Source organism: Pseudorasbora parva, chromosome 2 (assembly GCF_024679245.1).
Source record: "Pseudorasbora parva isolate DD20220531a chromosome 2, ASM2467924v1, whole genome shotgun sequence".
Taxonomy (NCBI): Eukaryota; Metazoa; Chordata; class Actinopteri; order Cypriniformes; family Gobionidae; genus Pseudorasbora; species Pseudorasbora parva.
The window spans coordinates 56,434,014-56,456,460 of NC_090173.1; the positions used below are offsets into that span (position 1 = coordinate 56,434,014).

Below are 22,447 nucleotides of genomic sequence, written 5' to 3' on the forward strand. Positions count from 1 at the left end.
TTTTGCTCCTGTACTAATAATAGTTATTTCAGCTCAGCTATGTTCTGGACCTGAGACGGCCTGGAGTGGAAATTATTATAAAAGAAGGACCCACATGTCTTATCCGTGAAGAGTTTTGGAGCCTAGGGTTACAAAGAGACATGGATTCCCAGGTGAGTAGTTGGAAGTTATTATTAAAAATAGGAGGGAGAAAGCCATGTTTGTATTAGTTTTTAATGATTGTTTTATATTTGCTTTGGTTGTTTGTTTGTAGATTGGGAATGTCTGCTTTAAATTGATTCAGGAAGCAGCTCAGCAACACGTCTGTATACATGTTATAACATCTCTATATATTATATATACACAAGACCAAAACATAATATATTTGTTACTCTATTCATTCATATTATTGTCTGCTTTCAAAGTAGTTATAAACATTCACAAAAAAATGTTTTTACTATAGGGAAAAGACATATATGTAGAGAACATGTACGTAATTCCTACATGGAAGGACACACCAGAAAACGTGGTTGTCAACTTTCCAGTGAGTACAAAATAAAATATGTATGTGGTTACAAAAATGTAGATCTCCATAATGACAAGACATTTGATTAATGTTAGGAGGATGTTGACATGAAAGACTTGTTGGTGTTTCCAGCATGGACCAAGTCAAATGGACCAGAACACTACGTTCTCTGTGTAAGGGATTGGTACTATTCCAAGATACTAGATAGTACATGTAGTGATAATTATGTTAAATCATGTAAAATCAAACTGTGAATTCCAGGTCTGCTTGTTATTCTAATGACTTCTAAAATGTTGTGTATCTTTTACCAAATACCACATTATAGATCATGAAGCCACTCATGAGAGAGATGGTCTTTTTAGACTCACAGTACGCTATGCATGAGTCTGGATTTGGTGATGCGGAGTACAGAGCAATTTTTAGGTTTCAAAAATGAGGCATACAGTTTGACATGTTCATATAGCAATTTATACTTTGGCTACGTTCTTATAGCCAGTACTGATATATTTTGGCTACGTTCTTATAGCCAGTACTGATATATTTTGGCTACGTTCTTATAGCCAGAACTGATACATTTTGGCTACGTTCTAATAGCCAGTACTGATATATTACGGCTATGTTCTTAAAGCCTTTACTGGTATATTTTGGCTACGTTCATATAGCCTGTATTAGTACATTTTTGCTATGTTTTTATAGCCTGTAATGCTGATATATTTTGGCTGCGTTCTTATTTTTTTAATTATTTTTCTGTAGAAATATTGCACAAAAGATTGATCCTGGGAGCTGGAGTGAAAAGACTGGACATGATATTGCGGTAATTAATAAATAAATATTAAGCTACTCCAAACAAATATTATTATAATATATTCTATATTCTGCATATCATGTAGATATCATAATGTAATCAAGATGGCAATGGCTTTCATCTATTTGACGTTACCTTTTTTGTTGCTTTTAGGAATTGCCACGCCAGAACTATGGAAACGACTGTGGGATTTTCATACTTATGGTAAGGTCTCAGGGTTTTTTGCCAAGTATATAAAAGTTTCTGTCAACATTGTGAATAAAAAAAAATTCTCTCTTTTCTATTGCAGTATACCCTTTGCATGGTGACAGGTGTGGGGTTTGACTTTCAGGAGGTTAGTTGATTTAAAAAAAATCTGTGTGCACACTCTTCATAATGAAGAAAATGGATTCATTATGAACTTAAGATTCTCCTCATCACCGTCACACGTTTCAGATGGACATGCCTTCCATTCGAAAGTGGTGGTGTCTGGTTCTGATGGAGCGCTTCAAAATAGATGGGTATGACACTACACAATATATGTATATTCATTTCTGTAACACTTGCTGGTACCATGGTCACAATTGTTTATAGGTAATGCATTCATTTTGGTGAACAAACAGAAACTATGGTGCTTTAAACGTTTTAAACCACACCTCCCAGTCAATTTGTGTATGCATTTGCCTATGCGGTACTTTTAGATTAATCTTCTTAATATTTGAAAGGCATGGTCAGCGGTTTGCCTTCTGGACTGATGAGGCCAGAAGCTTGCTCCAAGGAACTCTCCCGCCTGTCTACAGAGTGCCAAGACAGAGTGCCATCTCTGTGAAAGTCCCAGCCCACATTAAGGCAGCTGATGACCGCACCGCAGAGGAAACAAGACTGGTGGACTTTATTGTAAAGTCACAGGGATCTGAGGAGCATTTGGTGGTACTTTAACAATGTTCACATTTATTCATCTTTACAGACTTACTCTTAGTTAAGATTCACCAAGCTCCTTAATTATGGAAAACATAAACAAAAAAATAAACTATGCTGCAAATTATTGTATCTTTATCTTAAATGTATTAATTCCTTAAAAATAATTGTTTTTGTACCATGGTTTGCCCATAGGGTGTACTCAACGGGAAGCCCTCTAAATGGTTACGTAAGGTAACCTCTTCCAGAGTGCCTGTCTATCTCGAAAGCGAGGACCAACAGGACATCTTGTGCTCTTATCTGAGGGGAGTGCTGGATAGGACCCCAACACAATTGAGATTCTCAGATGAAGTGCAGTTTATCTGTGGAGTTCTTTTTCCAGAGGTATGCTGAACCATGTAATGTGTTTGTGTGTCCTGCACTTAACAAATGTACTGTATGAACTGCTTGCTAGCGCTACTCGTGCATGGACCCATTAGCATGGCTTGCTGCTCAGTAGTGGTATAATAGTATATTTATATTAATGTTTTTCATAGGCCATCATATATGCCCTGGCTGTCCTCCGGAATATCTCCTTGCAGGAGGCTGAGCTGGTCTTTCTTTCTGGTCCAATTTATCATTACAGGTCAGAGTAGATTATGAATTACTTTTGCATAATGCCCAGTGTACCCTTTTTTTTTACTGATATTTCTGTTAACAAAGCATTGATTATTCTCTGATAACTATTTAAGTGAGGTGGAAGAATTTAACCGAAAGATTGACCAGCAATTGAGGAAAGAAGGGAGACCATTCAATTGGTGGGTATTGCTCTTAGATACTTAATTTGGAGTTTGCAATTAGACACCTGTAACATGAATATTATGTTTGGCTTTCTCTTTCTACAACTCAAACAGTGCATATTTGTTAAATCAGATATATATATTTCATTGAACATGTTAAACACATGTTTCTTATTTAATCTCTCTCTCTCTCTCTCTCTCTCTCTCTCTCTTTCTCTCTCTCTCTCTCTCTATCTCTCTCTCTCTCTCTCTCTCTCTCTCTCTCAGAGTTGAAGCCCACAGCCATTCTGTCTGTGCAGCATCTGATTGTTCTTTTGTTCTGGTTATGTTGTTGCAAAAATGACATGTATATAAATTTACATTCTTGAATCACTCCTGAGTCTTGTCTTGCCTCTCTACAACCTTTAAAATATCTGGCTGTAATTCAATGACTGCATATGCTGATTCCATCTTTATTTTACCTGATAATGAGCTAATTAGATAAACTTGAGGTTAAACAATATACAGTATAAATCAAGAAACTAATACTTATAAGATACTCCACTTTTTCAGTTGTCTAAAGATTGGAATACATTTTTAATGTATATATTTTTTGTATATTAATTGTTTAAATTTTGTTATTATTTTGTAATTACATTAAATATATATATATATATATATATATATATATATATATATATATATATATATATATAATGTAATTTTTGATACAAAATGCTTCAGAGGTTAATTACAAAGTGTGTAATACCTGCTTTGAGTCATAATTTCAAATTTAAACAATTAATATACAGTATATATATATATATATATATATATATATATATATATATATATATATATATATATATATATATATATATATAAAGGTATTGATACAATGTACAAACGGGTCCTAGAACTGCGGTCCTGAAACTGCAGCCGTCGCTATATCATCCAGTTATGTAGGTGGCGCTGTCACAAAAAACTCGGGTACTAGAACTGGGGTCCTGAAACTGCAGCCGCCGCTACGTCATCCAGTTCTGTAGGTGGCGCTGTCACAAAAAACTAGGGTCCTAGACCTGGGGTCCTAGAAATGCGGTCCTGAAACTGCAGCCTCCGGTTGTGCAGGAATATACTACTGGCTGCTTTGGTAACTCTGAAGACAAACCTCACACCTTTGACTTCAGAAGAGTACCAGCAAGTAAATGAATGTCTTGGTGTAATGTGTCACTTCAATGAGGCTTCTACTGAACTGTCAGAAGAGAAGAGAGTGTCAGGGTCAAAGGTGATTCCTCTTGTAAGAATGCTGAGGCATGCAATCAGTACAAAGATCTCACAGGTTCATGATGAGACGGCCTTGCAACTGTGCAACAACCTCATGAGACTTCTTCTGAGAGGATGTCTACATATGAGACTATGAGTGTCATGACTCTTGCAACTCTGCTTGATCCACGCTTTAAAACTATAGGTTTCTGCAGCCAGTCAAATGCACAGACTGCTGTGAGACGTCTCACAGCAGAATGTGCTGCAATCATTAGAGCAGGCCAAAATACCCCATCCACATCCTCTCAAATCCCCTCACCACAACCAGAAACAGCAGAAGCCACAGGCAGCGATGTAACCCATTCAGGTACTGTTTGTTGTGTTGTATTGTGTGTGTGTGTGTGTGTATTTGGCATGCATCATGCATAGCTATTGCAGAGAAATAATTTACATTCCATCAAAGTTTTATTTTGTTCTGTCTATTAGGTCTGTGGGATCTACAGGACACTCATGTTGTGGAAACCAGGAAAATGAAAAATGCAACTGCAGATGCCACAGTTGAAGTGCAACGCTACCTCAGTGTTACAAACATTCCACGCACAGAAGATCCTCTGCATTTCTGGGCTACCCAGAAGGGTGTCTACCCACATCTTCATCATCTTGTCCTGGAATTTTTATGCACTCCTGCCTCCTCAGTCCCATGTGAGAGAATATTTTCAAAGGCAGGGGAAGTAGTAAATAAAAAAGAAATAGACTTAGCCCCTACACTGTTGAACAAGTTCTGTTCCTTAACTTAATAAAAATCTTTGATTTCTTCGATTACCCACAAAATTAAAACTCCCCAGTTCACAAGCACTTCACCATTCTACAATTATTTTCTTTTCTTTTGATTATATATGCCTACATGAGCCTTGCTTATGAATTCATAGGTTTAGGACTAAGGCTAAAGTTTCTTTAAATAAGGCTGCATGTGTTGATCAAAGCAGATTCACAAAAAAAAATTTCTATACATGTTAATTTGTCCCATTTATAAAAATAATAATTATAAATTCATTAATAGGCTCGTTTGTTCACATGTCATAAGTATTCTACTAAATTAACAAATAGAAGAATTTTTTTATTGCTTTTGTGGATTTCACAAAGTAAATTGTTACATGAAACAGTCAAAAAATGAATGGGTCCTCTGGCACAAGCAGCTCTTCAACTTATGACCACAAGATGTCGTTAGCGTGCACTGTGTTGAAAATCTTCGAGTAAAGAACCTTTTTACGATACAGTTGAGGGGAAAGCCTCGGTGCTTCACAAAGCTTCATTTCACCATCACTAAGATAAGCCCTTTCCAAACACAAATCTCCCTCACAGCCATGAGGAGCTATCATCCAAGACCACACAGAAGTCTTTCAAAAACCTGCAACGCTACTCTACAACTTAACTCTGAATCATCTGCACTCATGGCAGCATTATTGAAAGGCTCTTAATAATTGGGATCAGGTTGATTTAGCGCTCACAGGCAATCAGACCCTATTTAGGGGGGAGCCCCGGTAATTAGTCACACCAGGGTTGCCAAAGTGACATGTAACCTACAGGTATATGTAAACTAACGGATAATGTTTGGAATCGTACTATGATCAAGTTATTAATATCTAAACACCAAAAAGGGAATACCTATCCCATGAATTTGTACAATAGATAGATAGATAGATAGATAGATAGATAGATAGATAGATAGATAGATAGATAGATAGACAGATAGATAATGGATTGTAAGTAATTATGAATATATAGGCTAGATTACTTCAGAAAAATTACTAAAGAATTCATTTCAAATCGATTGATCCATCCATCCGACGACCCGGCAGTACAATCTTCTTATCAATTCTCAAAAAAAGTTTTTTCTTTCTATCAAATCTTCAGAAAGATTATTTCTCTGGCCATGGAGAATATCTTCCTGTTCTATTAGAGTATTTATTAACCCAGTCAACACGTGAGATCATGCTATGATCACAGTGCCATCACACCATTGTCATACGGTGACACTCACAGTGGCCCTCATTTATCAATCTTGCGTAGAAACGGGAGTATGTTGGCGTAAGATTATGCTTACACTCCTCTCACCGCCTGATTTATGAAACTGTGCGCACCTCTGCAATCCAGGTGTACGCAATACTTGCCCTTGATAAATGCGGCGGCTGAAAACGATCGTCATTAGAATAACACGCCCCTATATATTCAAGTCTCCGCCTCCCCCACGCCCTCATTTTACGCCATGGACAAACAGAAGACGGCAAAGAAGCAAAACTTCTCCGACGTGGAGATCGCAAAGAAGCGAAACTTCTCCGACGTGAGAGATCGGGCGCGCTCAATCATCTCACTAGTCCACTAGTCAGGGCACTGATTAGGACAGAAGTCAACGGGCTGACTCCCTGATCAGTGCCCTGACTACTGAACTATTGAGATGATTGAGACGCGCCCATCGGGACCATCACCAGGGAAGTGGAAAAAAACCCCGAAATTGTTTTATTTGGGAGTTTAAAGAGTGGGATTAAAGGCACCTACAAAAACAAAATATGGACACAAATAACGAGTACTGTTATAGTGTGGAGGTTGAGAAGCGCACTCCTTAAATAGCTGTTTGGATGATAAATTACCATCACAATGCATTATTTTACAGCACGTTTTGAAAAAAATAGCATTTAATTTCGTATCACGGCACATGTATTGGGGTGTACAATAGTGATGATGATGTGATGTGGAGTAAGATTCATTCTCATTAATAATTACATGACGATTTGTAAGATTCGTCTTATTATTATGATTATTATTCTTAATGACGCTTGTTATTCAGAAGAAGAGTGTCGTTTTTATTGATTTTATTATTAATTAAAAGAAGAAGGTCATTTTTATTATTTTGTCAGTCTGAATTATTTTAGTCCCAGTCCGTGCGCAGCTGCCGGGCCAGGCGGGCCTGAAACGTCAGATAAAGCGCACAGGCTCGCGACTGGAGGAATACATATGCCTAAAAATCAAACGCTTTGGTAAAGTCACACAAATTAAACATTGACGTTCATGTTGCACAAAAATAAACACTGAATGTTGTTGTTGTGGTTTTTAACAGTGGGTCATATAGCATATCTTGCCAGTGCGTTTTGTGGTGTTAGGAATTGTTTCTGCGCATTTTCCCACTAACTCAAACGTGCGTACACCACCTCCTGAGCTGGCGTAGGATTTGAGCGTGCCGTACGCCAACGTCCATATTGATAAATCTCAAAGTCACCGTGGGTTTGGGTGTACGCAAGGTGTACGCTGGAAATTTGGTGTACGCACTTTTGATAAATGAGGGCCAGTGAGAGTAACGTGAATTCAAAATGTTGAGCAGGTTGAGAGGAGGCGACTCAAATGTCAATCTCCGGGGGGCATTCTACTTCCTGTTCCTCAACACTATCACTGTAATATCACAATGGTCTACAGAAGCTCTTTTTGAAAATTAACAGAGGATTAGATGTTGATGTTGTATTAGTTTGTTATCATTATGGAGATCAGTGTTTGCTTTAGTTGGCCTCTTGAGACATCAAGAATCAACGTATGAATCTTAACATTGGTGACAATCAAAAGCTTCATGCGGCAATGCATGCTGGGTATTTTGAGCAGTGAGTTCACTTTGACCTCACATTGGCCCTCATTTATCAAAAGTGCGTACACCAAATTTCCAGCGTACACCTTGCGTACACCCAAACCCACGGTGACTTTGAGATTTATCAATATGGACGTTGGCGTACGGCACGCTCAAATCCTACGCCAGCTCAGGAGGTGGTGTACGCACGTTTGAGTTAGTGGGAAAATGCGCAGAAAAACAATTCCTAACACCACAAAACGCACTGACAAGATATGCTATATGACCCACTGTTAAAAACCACAACAACAACATTCAGTGTTTATTTTTGTGTAACATGAACGTCAATGTTTAATTTGTGTGACTTTACCAAAGTGTTTGATCTGTAGGCATATGTATTCCTCCAGTCGCGAGCCTGTGCGCTTTATCTGATGTTTCAGGCCCGCCTGGCCCGGCAGCTGCGCACGGACTGGGACTAAAATAATTCAGACTGACAAAATAATAAAAATGGCCTTCTTCTTTTAAATAATAATAAAATCAATAAAAACGACACTCTTCTTCTGAATAACAAGCGTCATTAAGAATAATAATCATAATAATAAGACGAATCTTACAAATTGTCATGTAATTATTAATGTAAATGAATCTTACTCCACATCACATCATCATCACTATTGTACACCCCAATACATGTGCCGTGATACGAAATTAAATGCTAATTGTTTCAAAACGTGCTGTAAAATAATGCATTGTGATGGTAATTTATCATCCAAACAGCTATTTAAACTGCTGGAGTGCGCTTCTCAACCCCCACACTAACAGTAGCTACTCGTAATTTGGGTCCATATTTTGTTTTTGTGAGCGCCTTTAATCCCACTCTTTAAACTCCCAAATAAAACAATTTCGGGTTTTTTCCCTGGTGATGGTCCCGATGGGCGCATCTCAATCATCTCAATAGTTCATTAGTCAGAGCACTGATCAGGGAGTCAGCCCGTTGACTTATGTCCTAATCAGTGCCCTGACTAAGTGGACTAGTGAGATGATTGAGCGCGCCCGATCTCCACGTCAGAGAAGTTTCGTTTCTTTGCCGTCTTCTGTGTCCATGGCGTAAAATGAGGGCGTGCGGGAGGCAGAGACTTGAATATACAGGGGCGTGTTATTCTAATGACGATCGTTTTCAGCCGCGGGATTTATCAAGGGCAAGTATTGCGTACACCTGGATTGCAGAGGTGCGCACAGTTTCATAAATCAGGCGGTGAGAGGAGTGTAAGCATAATCTTACGCCAACATATACACCCGTTTCTACGCAAGATTGATAAATGAGGGCCATTGAGACCATAGTATGAACACACAGTGAGAGGGCTGTGAGGATACACTTTTAGATCACTGAGGCCCTGTCCCAAAATTTAAAAAATCATCTGATGGAACAGTAGCAGAAGGTTGGTGGTGTACGTGGGTCTCACACAAACCCCTATCACCCAATGGGCAATGAACAAGTTGGAAGGTTCAACAGGATGCTCTTGTCCAAGAAAGTCCATGGTGTTGAGCTTAGGTTCCTGATTTATAACGGGGTTTTTGCGCAGGTTCTGGTGTATGCATGGTTTTATAAATCTTTTAGGATGAAATCTACGCAAAGTTTTATAAATGAGACCCCCGAACTTGATGCGAGCAGCGAGTGGTAGCCAATGCAGAGTCGAGTCGGTAATATGAAATGAGGATCATGCCATTTTGGCAATATAGAGGTGTTCAATATTTTAAAGACTATTTGATTGGTCTGAACAGTTTCTGCTCGGGCAAAATTACTCCTCAATGGATCGAGTCCAGACCGAATTGCCCTACCTCAAATTTTGTGGCTGCAGCTGGCATCCAGTCTAGTTCAACCCAATAATGAGATGTATAGCTACTACCTCTCACAGTCTCGCTTTAATTTCTGTTCAAAATCAAAGATGGCGCTACTGTGAATAAGGTCTATACTAACCAACCGCAGAAACATATGTCACAGCAGTCTCAGGACAGCAGCTCCAATAAATATTGGGAAAATCCCTTAAAAGTGGTTTTAAACCACACTGATTGACTTTTATTACACTGCAGTTTGAAGAAGAAAATACCAAATTTGCACATGGTTGATCTTGAAGCGCACGATAGACATAGGGTGTTTTCACACCTGAAAGTCCGCACCGAGGTCCGAACCAAAGTTTGTGTTTGGACATTTGGTTCTTTTTGGTTTGCTTTCACATTGCAGTTATATCAGCGCACCAAAGAACTTTACATGACGCACTGGCGTCCTGTCGTCATCATCTATGTGGGCTGCATCTTAACATTGATTGGTTTGTTAGCGGACGTGCGTCTGACGTCAGTGTGTTGTCAATTCAGCGGCTAACTTTGACAGGAATGAATGAACAGACGCATATCGTTGGCAATACTGTTAATATTATGGCACTACTATCTGCAGCACCAACTATACTCGAGGCAAATCCACCAAATGAACATCCTCGTTGTGCAAACATTTTATCGGCGCCGACAGGAAAGGAGGAGCTCCTAGAAGATAGGCTTTTTAGCCAAACAATGTGTTTTATTTTATAGTTATGTTTAAATATTATAATGTTATTTTTAAATTTCATCTAGGCTATATTGATTATGAAACGTGCACAGATGTGCAATATATGTCAAAGACATTGAGTCAGAAATAATTTTGACCACTTCATTAAGATTTGTTTTGTAGAAAGCTTTGTATTTTGTATCTTAATTTTAATAAATGTTTCATCATTTGCCTGAATTTAATAAATAAGCTTAAATAAATAATATAGCAGACATCCCGTGTAGGGGTGTGCTCAAAATATCGATTCTTAGATACATACCGATATAATAAAAAAGGATACAGTATCGATATTATAGCCCTTAGTATCGATACTCCCCCCAGCCGTTAGGGGGCGCAGCGACACCCGCGAGTTAAAAAAAAACTCATGGAAAATGTTGAAGATTTTAGAAGCGCAGTTGTCCCTAAAGGCAGATGTTTGGACACACGCAAAGGAAGGAAACCAAGGGATCGATAAAACAAATGCAATCTGCAAGCATTGCCAGGCTTCTATATGCTACACCGGTAATACAGCGAGCGTACACTGTGCGAATTCGGGCACTCGGGAGCTCGTGAGATATTGCAGACGCTACGAGTCATTCAATTTGATCATCGCATCAAATCAGCTGGTACACGGCACGACTGTTTCTGCACCGCGAGCCGGCCGCGATCACACGAGTTTTCGTGTTAAACACAGACACCGGAGCTTTCAATGTTGCTGCTATAGCTTCAGATAAAAAAAAAATAAAGAAAAAATATGTGTGCAAATGATTTGTTGAAAAGCAGAGAACAGTAGCCATTCCTTTTAACCGAAACAACCAGAGGGAGAGAGAAGGGTGCACGTGAGAGAGAGAAAGTGTGTGTGTGTGTGTGTGTGTGTGTGTGTGTGTGTGTGTGAACGCTGTAGCCTATGTTTGCAGCCACTGAGCTAATAATACTCATAGATTGAGCCTATGTGAAGTGCTTGTGCATGATTTGGCAATAGGGGACAGCCATATGCCAAAATCGGGCCGACTCCCCGAACTTTTTAAACATGTTTAAAAATTATCGTAAGGTCGGGAGGTGCTCGTGAGTTATCCTATCCGTCGTCATAGGACAAAGCTAGCATTACCAAGATTATCCTTTTCTCAACCTGCCTTTTTGAGGACAAACCTGGTCAAAAAGATTTTTAAAAATCCATCCAGTTATGAGGTAGATTAGATTTGTTGTTGTGCCAAATGTTAAAGCAAGATGTAGCATTTAAGTGATTTCATAGTGAAATATTTTATGGCAGTACATGGTGTCACAACAAATGAATTATAAGAAGATATAATAAGAATAAGCGTAATAATAAGATGTTGTATTTGTGTGAGCTCAGACTGTTACCCTTGGAAAGTTAAATGTTGACTTGTGGTAATTTCCAGATTAATACAATTTGTGTACAATTAATCAGAGCACTTAAAGTTGCAAATATTTAAGCAAAATGCGCTTTGTTATAATGCACTTTTGTCTTCCATAAATTGAAGAAAAATGCAGAGTTCTGTTTGTTGAATAAATGTGTTCAGCATTAACTAATTAACTCTGGCCCATGTATTTTTATTGAATCGTATCGAATTTTCACATTGTATCAAATCGTATCGAGACAGCTCTGTATCGAGGTACGTATCGAATCGTGACCTGTGTATCGAGATATGTATCGTATCGCCAGGTTCTCCAAGGTATACAGCCCTAATCCCGTGACGGAGTGATCATTTGCGTTGCACATGAACTGGAGCGGTCTCATAAATAAACCGAAACTCAGCATAACGTTACTTGTCTCACAGACATTAGAAATATATATAGGCCTATATATATATATATATATATATATATATATATATATATATATATATATATATATATATATATATATATATATATTCACAAGCAGAGCACGCCGTTCACGCGAGCTGACATGACTACACAAGCGGTTTTGTTTAAAATGCTGCGTGATCACTGCTGCTCACGTGTGTTGTGAGTTTAATCTGTGTTTTTTCACTAATCCTACACCAGAACTTCCTGTAAATGGTCTGAAAGTCCGAACTATACAGAAAATGCTTTCACACAAGAATCGAACCGAACCTTTGTTCAGTTTGGTCCGGACCGAGACTACCTCTTTTCGTCGGACCAAATTTCGTCTGTTTGGTCCGGACCATGGTCCGAGGGAGGTTTCACATCTGTAATTTTGGTTCGTGCCAAACTGAAAAGTCCGAAAATCCAGACCAAACAAGGTAGGTGTGAAAGCACCCATAGATAACATTAGAAACTTGATTTTCACCCCAGGGGGTCTTTAATCACTCGAGGAATGAATCTTAACTGATTAACCACCACCTGCAATTCATTTTCGCCTCCCTCAATATGTTTCTATTGCCTGATGATAAAGTGTGCTGATGATTAAAAGTGTTTAAATATCACTGCCATTGTCAGCGGAGATGATTGAGAGAAGCTATTGAGCAGTAAACAGCAGTAGATCTTAACAGAAGTTCTGCGAGGTTTCTGAAAGAGCCGATTGATAATCGTTTGGTGTTGGATGATTGCTCTTAATGGCTGTGAGGGAGAGTTGTGTTTGGAAAGGGCTCATTTTAGCTCTCTTCATTTTTGCTGTTGCCGGACAGACATCAGGGCCGTAAGTATCATTTAAATGTTTGCAGTGAAGAGGTTTGTAAAAAAAAAAAAAAAACCTTGTACAAATGCTTAATTGTAACTTATTTTTCCACAGGTTCTTCATGGTGACGTTTCCTGCAGTGATTGAGTCAGGCTCTGATGCCAAATTATGTGTAACACTTCTGAAAGCCCAAGAGAGTCTCAAGATGACGGTTTCTCTGCTTGATGACAAGAACAGGACGACTCAACTTGTGCAGCAGGTTTCTTCTATGCCGTTTCACCGCTGCTTTAATTTCCAGGTCTGTTATCATGAGACATGTGGCTTTTTCTAGTCTGGTTTGTTGTATATCAACTGAGTTTCTCTACAGGCTCCTCGAGTAGATGGAGAATCTGTGCAGAAGCTGAAGGTGGATGTTCAAGGGAGGACCTTCAGAGCGGCCGAAGAGAGGAAGGTCATGTTCAGACGCTACCTGAATTTGACCTTCATCCAAACAGACAAACCCATCTACAATCCAGGACAAACGGGTGAGTAGTTCGTGACCCTTGGTTAAATATAAGGGCTGCAGACAGTCCCTTACGGTACAGGTTCTGATCATCTTCAAATGCATGCTGCAAATCATTTGAGTGTTTATTGCTGTTTTTGCAGTGAATTTCAGAGTTGTCACCATGGATCCCAAATTTGTACCTTTTGATCAGATGGTAAGGCCTGACCATGGACTTCGGTTTCAGTTGTGCACGTTTCACTAATGACTTTGCTGCATCAATGCTTGTGCTTTTAAATGCCTAATATTCCTGTCTTTGTGTCTTGCAGTACAATCTGGTGGTGGTGGAGGTGAGGATTTGCTCCAGTGCAAGTCTTTGAATGGAGCTGAAGCGTTGTTGTTGTTGTTGTTTGTCATCCGTTGGTAGTTTTTCCCTCTGAGCTGTTAATTGTTTTAATAGGACAATAATAATAATCGGATTGCTCAGTGGACAAATGTTTCCTCAACGGGGTCGATCTTGCAACTCTCTCATGAGTTAAACCCAGAGGCTCAGACAGGGATGTATACACTAAAGGCTTTTATTGGTGACCGACTGAGGTCCCAAGTTTTTGAGGTAAAAAAATATGGTAAGTCGTTGTTCCTATAATGTACAGCAGTTCAATGATATATCTGCGGTTGTGATCTAAAGCATCTCTTTTCTGATTTAGTTTTGCCCAAATTTGATGTGACCCTAAACGTACCACAGATGTACAGTGTTGGAGATGTGGGACTGACCGTTCAGGCTTGTGCCAAGTGAGTGAGGCTTATGTTCTCTTGTTTTGTGGTTGGTCAGTTCTTGATCCTGCTCCTTGTGCGGTTTCCCAGATACACATATGGCCAACCTGTTCCTGGTCAAGCATTGCTGGAAGTGTGCCGTGATCCCTTTCCATATGCTGTTCCAAATGATGTGGCTCCGGATTTGACACGTCGGTGTCTGAATAAAACCGCAAAGGTGTGACTGCTGCCTTAGTGCTGAGGGTTTGTCTGCTTGTGCTTGCCTTTAATATGAATCTCTCTCCTGCTACCAGATGAATGCTACGGGCTGTGCCTCTCTTACTGTCGACACATCAGTATTTTTCAACACCAAGTTTGAAAATTATATGCAAGATCTCTTTCTTGTAAATGTGAACGTCACTGAGGAGGGAACAGGTGAGCTATTGGCTGAGCTGAACCAACAGCACATGCTTGAATTGGATGGCTTGATTTATTTGTTCCCTGTCCAGATGTTGTGATGTCAAAGTCTGCAACCGTGTCCATTACATTTGAAGTCGGCAAGGTCACGTTTGTGGACCTCCCGGATTATTTTGAACCCGGATCAGTGATTAATGGAAAGGCAAGTAAAAGTTTATCCCTGGTCGCAGAAGCCTTTAAATTGGTTCCTAACCTTGATCGTTCCCAACAGATATCGGTGTCTCGTTTCAATGGGACTCCAATTGCGAACAAAGCAGTGTATTTCCTGGATGGTAACAGCTGGCCAAACAAACGGCTGCTGAATCTGACCACAAACCAGAATGGGCTGGTCATGTTCTCCCTCAAGACTGCTGATCTTCCAAAAGCTGATCTCAATCTGGTGGTACGATTTGCTCTTTATATTTTGTGACATGAAGATGTATCTCTCTCTTGCAAGAAACTGATTCCGTTCATTGTTCCCCAGGCAAGTGCGACTCCAGAGGTTGTTTATAATTACAAATCACCATACTTCACTACAGATTCAAGGGTTGTTCAACTTTCTACTTCTGACAGCCCATCACTTAGTGAACTGACTATATTGAAACTCGAGCAGCCGCTCAAATGTGGGGCTGTGTTTCCAGTGACCGTGAAGTATTCTTTTGTTGGAGAGACTGGCGACTACATTGCTGACATAATCTATATGGTGAGTGGACATTTTAATTTGTGCTGGTCTGTTTGTTCAGCGCCTTGTATCCACCTGTGTGTCTTCTGTCAGGTCTTGTCCAGGGGAGTGATCGTCCTCCATGGATTTCAGACGGTCAAAGCGAGGGCTTCTGATACCGTCACGAGCGGCTCTGTGTCGTTCCAGCTGTCTGTCAGTGTCGCTATGGCTCCAGCAGTGCAGATTCTGGTCTACTGCGTTCTGCCCAGTGGTGATGTAGCTGCAGCTAGTGTGTCGTTTGATACTGAAATGTGTTTCCAAAACCAGGTATGATGTGCACTAGCATCTGTTTGGCTTATGCGGGGAATGGTGACATGCCCTACAGCGTGTTGGTCCTTGTTTCAGGTGTCTCTACGGTTTTCTCCTGCTACGGCTGTTCCTGCTGAGGGAAATGTTCTGACTGTCTCTGCTCAAGCAGGATCTCTGTGTGGCCTTAGTGCTGTAGATCAGAGCGTCCGGATCTTGGAGCCAGGAAGACGTCTGAGTGCTGAAATGGTATCATTTTTAACAAACTTAAAGGATCCTTTTTCTTTTAGGCTGTAATATTTTATCAGTTCATTAAAGTTGTGTTTAGTGCAACAAGTCGCTGGTTCAAAGCATCTGCCGAATTAATGAATGTAGACCTATCAAATGTGACTGAAGGTGGTCTGCTGGAAGCTCTGCTCTACTTTTTAAAGTTAAATGGATTTCCTACAAAAACCATCAATTTGCTTCAGATGGACTTCATTAACCCCCTGGAGCCATGTGGTTTACTTTTATAATGGCAGGATTCTTAACTTTCATTTGATGACATACCCTTTAAATCTGTTGTCTACTCATAGACATGCTCCCATTTAACTCGGCTTAACTAATGTTTACTAGATTAATGTGGTTAAATGATCCATGTGCTTTATCCCCCCACCCCCTGTTCTCAGGTGTTCAACTTGCTCCCAGTGCGATTGCAATCAGATTATCCATATGAAGTTGAGGATGAACAGGAGTGTCTGAATGTTCGAGCCCGTCGAGCTGTTCCTACAGAACAAGCCTACGAAACCTTCAAGGTAGAAAGTTAATCATTACTAAATCCTCCTTCATTTTTCAAAAATCTTATGTTTGTTTGTTCATTTGGAAGAATGCAGGGATGAAGGTTGCAACAAATTTGCCTATCAGAGCACCTCAGTGTCTGACGTACAGAGGCCTGGAATATTATCGCAACTTCTCTAATGGTATGTCTGTTACTTTGACTCTTGCTCTGGAAATTGCTACATGACTTGCAGATTCAGTTGCTATAAACACAATTGTCCTGCAGTGTTTTTTCGCCGGTTCCCTGAACCTATGGTATTGGCTGCTGCTCTTCCATTAGAAGAAAGTGAGGATGACACATCCTCTTTTGACGTGACCGTTAGAACTTACTTTCCAGAAACGTGGATCTGGCAGCTTGCTCAAGTGGGGTTGGTGTGAATTCTTTTGTTCCATCTCTAAAGCTAGCTGCCCACAATATTTACTTCTCATTCCCATTATTTCACTCTTTTTCTGCTATCCTTCAGAGCCACTGGATCCACACAAATTCCCATCACTGTTCCTGACACCATCACCACATGGGAGACTGAGGCATTCTGCCTGTCCTCCAAAGGTTTCGGTCTGGCTCCTCCTGCTCTGCTGACGGTCTTCCAGCCCTTCTTCCTGGAGCTCTCCCTGCCATACTCCATCGTCCGTGGGGAGTCTTTTGATCTGAAGGCCACTGTCTTCAGCTATCTGTCCAAGTGCATCCTGGTCTGTCATGGTTTATTTTCCTTTATATAATGGCTCTGTATAGAAGGTCCCGACTTTGCTCCATGTGCCGTTTCATTGGCAGGTTAAAGTGACTCCAGCTTCATCCACAAACTTTACTCTTAAAGAATATCCTGATCCGTACACATCCTGTCTTTGTGGCAATGGGAGGAAGACCTTCAAATGGGCTCTCTCAGCTTCTGTTCTTGGTCAGTTTTGGACTGTTTCTGAATTTGAAGTGAATGTGGCGTTGCTCACTTCCTGTCTGTCACCACAGGAACTGTCAACGTGACGGTCAATGCTTCAGCTGAGCCATCCCGGACTCGATGTGGCACTGAGGCCGTGACCGTGCCGACGAGAGGCCGCATTGACGTAGTTACTCGAAGTCTACTTGTCCTGGTAAGTGTTAACCAGCCTTCTGGAGTTTGATCATGGAGCTCATTCTGTTATACTGATGTGCTTTTATTGCCTTTTTTAAAGCCTGAAGGCGTTGAAAGGACAAACACCCAGAGTTGGTTACTGTGTCCAAAGGGTTTGTTTGCACTCAATGATTCCCCAATACATTTCTCCCTGCACGGCCAAAAACATTAGCCTAGCGCCTAATGCTGATCCATTTTGTTTGGTCTGCAGGAAACGTTCTTTCTGAAGATGTGACTCTGACTCTTCCAACAAACGTGATTCCGGGATCAGCTAGATGCTCAGTTTCAGTCCTTGGTAAAGCATTTCTAGTATTAGAAACTGACAGGTGGTGATTTGCAGAATCAATTAGATTTTGATGTGGGTTTTATGTCTGTCCTTTTTGTAGGGGATATAATGGGTCGTGCGCTGAAGAATCTAGATGGGTTAATACAGATGCCATCTGGCTGTGGAGAACAGAATATGATCATTCTTGCTCCCAATATTTACATCCTGCTGTACCTGAAGGTCACGGGGCAACTCACCGCAGCCATTCGAGAGACCGCCACGGGCTACCTTCAAATCGGTATGGCTGAACAGATCCATTAAAGAATTTAAATTCATCATGGAAAACTCTTTGCAGGGCTTCTATTTCCCTGACATAAAGGCTTTCCAAAACTTGATAGTTTGAGGGGATGGATAGGTAGCGCCCCATCCCCCCCCCCCCCCCCCCCCCCCCCCCGGTTGTCAATCATTGCTTGAGACCCTTCCTGACTAATTTTCATGTGGTTTTTGACCTGAACAGGATACCAAGGACAACTGAACTACAGGCACAGTGATGGCTCGTACAGTACTTTTGGCTATGATGCATCCAATACATGGTGAGTTTCATGCTATTGTGGTTTTATGTAACTTGCGTCACCAGCAGTTTAACATGCTTCCTCCATGGCCAGGTTGACCGCCTTTGTCATGAGGTGTTTTGGTTTGGCAACGCAATTTGTTTTCATCGATCCGAATGTCCTTCAGAGTGCAAAGGACTGGCTAATAAGTCAGCAGGGTTCTAATGGCTGTTTCGTGCAACAGGGAACGTTGTACCACAATGACATGAAGGTACATCAATGGTTATCAAATGGACCGTAAACCATAAGCTCTGTCTGAGGCTTTTTTTTGTGTATTTTAGGGTGGAGTTGGTGACAACGTCACCATGACCGCCTACATCGTCGCATGTCTTCTTGAAATAGGCGTCCCTGTCACAGTAAAAACCCTTTCAGTAGTTGTATGAGCTCCTTGCGGTTCTGGCTGTTGTCTGAGATCTGCTTCGCTTTCAGGATCCCATCATTACCAACGCTCTGTCCTGCTTGAGGCCTGTTGTTGGGAACCTGGGAAACACTTATGCCACGGCTCTGCTGGCCTACACCTTCAGTCTAGCTGGAGAGACCACCACTCGATCACAGCTTTTAACTGCCTTGAACAACCTTGCCATTTCTGAAGGTGAAATTCACCAGGATCTTGAGTGGTGTGTGTATAGTCTTAAGCATTGCCTCGAATGTCAACTTTCTTAGTAGAAAGGACTTTTGTAAAGGTAGGAGTTTTGTATAAACACCGAGCAATAGGTTGACATGCACAAAGCCTTTATGAAGTTTAAGTGTATTCTGTACTTTGGTTGCACAAGGTTTAAGCTGCAAACGACACTTTCAATGTGAACATCGCTCAATCAATTTGCTATACAAATGTATCATAGCTCAGTGCATTTTGCATTTAATACTTGTACATTGGCTATGGCAGTTTCCACACTTCATTAAGTTAAGTAGCAAATCAGTATCATAAAATGTATGAAGGATCATGACACTGAAGAATGGAGCAAGCTCCCTTTTCGTTGGCCATTTGAACACTCAAAAAATGGAATAAAATCTTGCACTATTGTTCAAACGGTTGGCGTTCAGGGCGCGTTGCGGCCCTACACCAATATCAGAACTGATTCACCTTAAAACTGACGCTGTCGTTTTTCTCCTTGAATGGGTTTATATTTGAGGTTCTTTGCCATTGACTTTCTCCCCGCCATCTCTTCAGGTGCTAAGCTCCACTGGTCTCAGACGATATTTGGTGATACTCTGGCGGTGGAGATCAGCGCTTATGTGCTGCTAGCGGTTCTCACTGTTCAGCCTCTCACGACTGCTAATCTGGGCTATGCTAACCGCATTGTCAACTGGCTGGTGACCCAGCAGAATCCCTATGGAGGCTTCTCCTCCACCCAGGTGCCTCTGACTACCAAATATGAGCACAATCATTGAGTGGAGTTTTTAATCTGGTGCTCGTTTTCAGGACACGGTGGTGGCTCTTCATGCTCTGTCTGTGTACGCTGCTCAAGTCTTCAGCTTGGACGGCTCAAGCACCGTTGCCGTACAGTCCTCAGTGGTAGGAGGAGACTCTTATAGCTTCACTGTGAATCGGGACAACAGGCTACTGTATCAGGAGAAGCTGCTGAAGAACGTTCCTGGCAAATATACTGTTAAAGCTTCAGGATCCACTTGTGTGTCTGTGCAGGTCTGTATCTTCAGCTCCTTTTACGCTTTCTGTTGCACGCATCAAAAGCCTACTGTGCTTTCTTTGTATTCTAGGTTGCATGTTTCTACAACATCCCAACACCCATTAAAGATACCAAAACGCTGAGCGTTGACGCAAAGGTGACCGGAGACTGCCGACCGCTTGGGGCCAATCTCCTGTTGAACTTCACGGTGAAGTAAGAAAGGCTTTGACTTCATCCTGAAACCAGTTTATGTCTCTGACAAGAGGAACCGCTTGATCCTGTTGACTAAACTTTATTCGTTTTCAGATACAATGGAGCAAAATCATCTACTAACATGGTTCTAGTGGACATTAAACTCCTGTCGGGCTTCACGGCTGATACATCACTGGTACGCAAGACTTGGCAAATCCTGAGATGCTTGAGGCTCTTTCAGATGTAATCGTGTCTCTAAACATTGGTCTCTTCCCCTCAGCTTGGATCTCCACCGGAGTCGTTTGCTCCGCTAGTGGTGCGGGTTGATTCTGAAGAGGATCATGTCCTAATTTATCTGAAAGAGGTGAGACTGGGTATAATCACTAGCTGCCACATTGTCAAATGCTGTTTGTGCTGCTGTTCATCCTTTCTGTCTCGCAGGTTCCCAAAGGTGTCCCCAAGACTTACACTCTTCAGCTGAAACAGGTTCTTGCAGTGAAAAATCTCAAGCCAGCGGTCATCAACATTTATGACTACTATCAGACAAGTATGCTTTCATCCTAATCGAGCTTTGCTCTGGCTGAATTCACTGAACTTGATCCAGCTCACTTCATGTTCCTCTTTCAGGTGATTCGTTTGAGACCACCTACACATCTCCTTGTCCATGACACTGCAATAGGATGTGACTCAAAATAAATGATTTTATGCAATCACTTGTTTGCCTTTTGTTTAACATGACGAGTGTTGCAGGTCACTGTTTTGTTATAGAAGTGGTTTCCTAAACTGAACATCAAGCATATCGTTACTAGTCTTAACCAAAGTTAGAAGCAAACTCTTCAGGGGTGAGAAATGCCAGAACAACAACTCTGAATGTCTTCACGGTCCTTGAGATGAGGGTGTTTCAGAAGGAAGACTGGCCTTCCCACCTGATTATAACCTCACTGGCTTTGCCCTGCCCAAACTGTATCCTGAACCCATGTCACCATGCAATCCGACACCCCCTAATCTGTCAAAGTATGACAGGAGGGTGCAAGTCACCTTGATTTATATAGTGCTTTTTACAATATACAGGTGAAATTTGACTCTTGTGCAAAAGGTCATTTAAAAACAAATATATTGTATCAACTCATTACATGCAAAGTGAGAGATTTCAAGCCTTTGTTACCGCTTACAAACAGCCCAAATTCAAACTCTCAGAATATTGTGACAAGGTTCTGTATCGTAGGCTCACCTGCAAAGGGTTCCTGAGCCTTTGAATGGTCTCTCAGTCTGGTTCAGTATGAGCCACAATCATGGGGTGGACTGCTGACCTGACAGTTGTGCATAAAACCATCATTCACACACACCACAAGGCAGGAAAGACTCAAAAGGGAATGGCAACTGAAGTATTATGGATTTTTTTTTAGGATGTTCTCAAAGTGCTGTATCAAAGCACATTAATAATTGAAAGTTAAGTGGAAGAAAAGGGTGCACAAGCAGCAGGGATGACCAAAGTCTGAAGAGGATTGTCAGGAAAAGGCCATTCAAATGTGTGGGGCAGCCATCTACCAGGACATTTTAGAGCGCTTCCACACTGCCAAAAGTACCAACTTTTTCAATGATCTACTGTGCTTGATTGGCCAGCAGGAGAAAGATGAGTCATGAGACCGAACAATGCAGGCGAGCTGAAGGCTGCTATTGAAGCATCCTGGTTTTCATAACTGAATTTTATTCTAAGATTTTGAATTTGGGGTTTCCATAAGCTATAAGCCATGCTCATCAAAATGATAGCAAATAAAAGGCTTGAAATGTCTCACTTTGCATGTAATGAGTCTATATAATATACGTTTCACCTTTTATAATTAAAACAGTTGTGTAAAAAAAAAAAAAAGTGATACATAGATCCCAATCTGCCTCATTTTAAATTCGGGTACCCTGGTCTGAGATGGAGCAGGTTCGCAATGTCTCCTGGACCTTACAAGTGAGCTCCTGTAGGGGACGTTACATTTGCCCTGCAGGGCCTCCCCTTTCCTTTAGAGTCCGCTTCTTTACGCTATCTGCTACCACAAGCAGAATGAAGCAAAGCACACTGCTCTCCTTTTCCAATCTCTTCTAGTCAGACAGCCCTAACCAAAAATAATAATCAACAGATGTATA

General features: G+C 41.0%; 2 protein-coding genes across 2 annotated transcripts; both read left to right on the plus strand.

Moving 5' to 3' along the window:
• The first annotated feature begins 620 nt into the window (after positions 1 to 620).
• On the plus strand, positions 621 to 3,346 carry LOC137055528 (PWWP domain-containing DNA repair factor 3B). The gene is made up of 10 exons (XM_067429343.1): positions 621 to 678; positions 1,259 to 1,319; positions 1,464 to 1,514; positions 1,600 to 1,644; positions 1,746 to 1,810; positions 2,015 to 2,219; positions 2,403 to 2,591; positions 2,744 to 2,832; positions 2,939 to 3,004; positions 3,254 to 3,346. Coding segments are annotated over exons 1-10 (798 nt in total). The 5' UTR covers positions 621 to 652; the 3' UTR covers positions 3,255 to 3,346.
• A 9,485-nt stretch (positions 3,347 to 12,831) lies between these two features.
• Positions 12,832 to 21,021, plus strand: LOC137047236 (alpha-2-macroglobulin-like protein 1). The gene is made up of 34 exons (XM_067424806.1): positions 12,832 to 13,057; positions 13,151 to 13,334; positions 13,404 to 13,560; positions 13,682 to 13,734; positions 13,847 to 13,867; positions 13,978 to 14,143; positions 14,225 to 14,309; positions 14,382 to 14,508; positions 14,585 to 14,705; positions 14,780 to 14,889; positions 14,959 to 15,129; positions 15,211 to 15,429; positions 15,502 to 15,714; positions 15,793 to 15,942; positions 16,362 to 16,487; positions 16,559 to 16,652; positions 16,736 to 16,877; positions 16,974 to 17,199; positions 17,282 to 17,405; positions 17,474 to 17,595; positions 17,677 to 17,728; positions 17,827 to 17,910; positions 18,002 to 18,178; positions 18,398 to 18,473; positions 18,546 to 18,702; positions 18,773 to 18,847; positions 18,921 to 19,083; positions 19,663 to 19,847; positions 19,915 to 20,136; positions 20,211 to 20,332; positions 20,426 to 20,507; positions 20,592 to 20,675; positions 20,753 to 20,858; positions 20,939 to 21,021. The coding sequence occupies exons 1-34, from the start codon at positions 12,975 to 12,977 to the stop codon at positions 20,977 to 20,979; spliced, it is 4,320 nt and encodes a 1,439-aa protein (XP_067280907.1). The 5' UTR covers positions 12,832 to 12,974; the 3' UTR covers positions 20,980 to 21,021.
• Positions 21,022 to 22,447: the final 1,426 nt, after the last annotated feature.